This window comes from Anopheles coustani, chromosome 3 (assembly GCF_943734705.1).
Source record: "Anopheles coustani chromosome 3, idAnoCousDA_361_x.2, whole genome shotgun sequence".
Classification (NCBI taxonomy): Eukaryota; Metazoa; Arthropoda; class Insecta; order Diptera; family Culicidae; genus Anopheles; species Anopheles coustani.
The window spans coordinates 5,707,896-5,710,912 of NC_071288.1; the positions used below are offsets into that span (position 1 = coordinate 5,707,896).

General features: G+C 56.3%; 1 protein-coding gene across 1 annotated transcript; it reads right to left on the reverse strand.

Moving 5' to 3' along the window:
- Window positions 1-1,213: 1,213 nt before the first annotated feature.
- On the reverse strand, window positions 1,214-2,080 carry LOC131258691 (uncharacterized). Its single transcript, XM_058260060.1, has one exon. It carries the CDS (start codon window positions 2,078-2,080, stop codon window positions 1,214-1,216), a length of 867 nt encoding a protein of 288 aa, XP_058116043.1.
- Between the last annotated feature and the right edge of the window lie 937 nt (window positions 2,081-3,017).

Sequence of the window (3,017 nt, forward strand, 5' to 3'; positions counted from 1 at the left end):
AGAGAAGCAGCGCCGGGGTCCTCCTCATGGGAACTGTGGGAACGGAAAAGCGAAAGGAAAGGCGGGCACGGGGAATCGTACAGCATGTGGAGCACACATTCGACCCAGCTGGTTGTTAGTGTTTGGTGAAGAATTTTCCCGCACGACGCTGCATGCATCGAAAGTAATTTGCCAGCTCATGGCCTCGTTTTCCTCGAGAGAAAAGCGGTTGACGCCCCGCACGCATTCGACATGTGACAGAAAGGTTCGCAGGGGAAAATCTTCCACCTCCGGAACAAGTTCGGATCTCTATCTATCGGGAAGGAGCCTAAAGAAAACACGACACACAGCAGCGTCGGCTGCCGAAAGGTACGCAATTTGGAAACAATTTGAGCATTTATTTCATCGTCTTCTTCTCTTTTGGTTTTGGTGATCGGTTTGCTTGCGGGTCGCTTCACTGGGTTTAGGGGGGGTTTTTCGCGCGGGACTTTTGCCTGAGAGTGCAGGGTTGTACACGATCCTCGAACTCGTCGCTACCGCCAGTTTAGCGACTCAAACGGGAAGAGATATAGGGAGATCAGCTCAATCAGATTGATGCAAAGACGGACGGAGAAGAGACACGACGATAGAATGACTGAGATTCTGAGCTAAGGAAGCATTATAGTACAATAGACGATGAAGATGGCAAGGTCACAGGCAGATGAGAGCTGAGGCGAGTGAAGCTTAGAGTCATATCCCGGCGAGTTTTTCGAGCGATCCTGACATAACCTCTACGTGGGTTGAGAACCTTAGCGCATTAGAGCCTTAGAGTGCGCCCTATCGACTTCCTCTCGGTAACGCTAAACGCTGCAGGTACAGGTCCTAACCGACCCTAACGCTCCCCGAGCGAGCCCCTTCCCCAGCACCACTCCCTAATGGAAAACAACAAAACAAACAAAATCCCTCGCTTGACGCTAAATAAATTAAATAAATAATGTCAACGCAACGCTCGGAGTATTCGAGTGGTACTGAGTAGGTGTGAGTTGATGGTGTGTGTATGTGAGTGTGGGTGTGTATGAATGCTGTGTTGATGAGGCTGATGGGTGACATCTTCCTCATCGCTTCCTTCTACCAGTCCTGCGGAGGTTATTCCAGTAGAGTACAGGCAGCTCCTGTAAGGAGTACACTTACGACCGGCGTTCGGTAGCTACAACTACTACGTTCTACTGTCTACTGTCGCTACAGGGCGGCTCGCTTAGGGCTTCTGGCCGTTGTAGGCGATGTCCTGGGCGTCCTTGATCGAGCGCGACCAGCCACCGTGGCCAGAGCTGGCGCTGTATCCGCCGACGTCACCGCCTCCATAGGATCCGCCGAGCGAGTAGGCATCGCCGTGGCTGGACGTGTGGCTGGTGGAGTGGTGCGGGTGAGCGACGACCTCGTACGTGACGTGCTTCTCCTGCGACAGCAGCTTCTTCAGACCGATGATGGCGGACAGAACCAGGGCGATCTTGCCGATGAGCAGCGCCTTACCGGCGATCAGGGCGATCGCTCCGAGCAGCAGCGGCAGCAGGGCGGCGGCCTTCAGTGCGACGGCGAGCAGCAGCGGGCCAAGGATCTTGGCGGCCTTCTTCTTCTTGCCACGGGCCTCACCGGTTCCCTCCTCCTCGTCGAGCAGGTTCTCCGACACGTCCTCAAGCGCGCGGCCGGTCGAGGTGACGGCATTCACAATGTCGGCGCCCTTCAGGTCGACCTTGATGGTGTGCGAGGACAGGAAGGACTGCACACGGGACAGGATCAGCTGCTCGAGCGACTCATCACCGGTAAGGGCCCGCGGGGCACCCTCGGTCTCAGCGGCCGCACCCGGGGTCTTCACCACCGTCACACCCTCGGTGAGCGAGAACACGCTGCGCTTGGCGATGACGCGATCGAAGAACGTGAACAGCTTTCGCTTGACGCAGGTCAGCGAGTCGGCGGACGCGCACTCCTTGGAGATGCTGCCGAACAGGTCGCTGTCGCCGCCGGAGATGGAGTTATGCGAGGAGCGCGCCTCGTCGGCCGGCAAGGCCACGGCCAGGGCCGCCAAACACAGCACACCGACTACGACTTTGTAAGCGAAGGCCATCGTGACACGGGACTACTGGTAACCGGAGCTAAGTAAACACTAGGTTCTAAACACGATTCACACACGCACTGTCGCGAGTTGAGACGTAACGCCCAGAAAACACTGAGGACCCCTGTGGAACGGAACCGAGACTCAGCTGGACTCTGGATTGGGGAAACGATCTGAGCCGTGATACGGATATGATATGTCTGTGCTCTCCGGAACGCGCCACGGTCAATTTATAGAGACGTACTCCGGCGTATGTGAGACCTGGCGTACCCGGTGGCGCCCTCAGCGTCATTCGGCTCGGGTTCGCCTCGCCGCGGCGAAGAAAACGAGGAAACCGAATATTATCCACTCGCCGGTTACCTCTTCTGCAAGGCATCGGCCGTACCCCGTCGCTTTTCCTCGCTTTCCAGCGTATAGCGCCCTCTCCCTCACCCGCTCCGTCGGCCATCTCTTTTCCTTTCTCCAAACAACACGTTCTCCACTGCCGATTACTGTTCATTTCTCGAGCTACCTCGCGATCGGTGGGCTTCGTACTGCATCGACACATCCACACACACACACACATCTTACAACGCTGGCGAGGGCAACGTATTCCCAGCACCCTCCAAACCGTCTCCCTCCCCCCCCCCCCCCCCCCCCCCCCCAAGCATTGCTCCAACTCCCGGAGTTGGATCGGACTTGATCTTCGCGTTGCTTCGCTTAATCGCGGTGCGCGCGTCTTGGAGGAACCTCGAGGAACTTTCATTCATCCGCAGTGTGTGCCGTTGCGTACCACCCTCCCCCTACCCCTGCGGACGTGCCTTCCCGTGCCCTCCTCCTTCCATTTGCTGCCGCAAGAAGACGCAAGAAAAAGACGTCGAGAAAAATAAAGCTTTAATCTCTTTTTCCAACAACTTATCCTCATCGACATTCTCTTGCGGAGTGTGTCTAATGCTTTCCTATATTATTT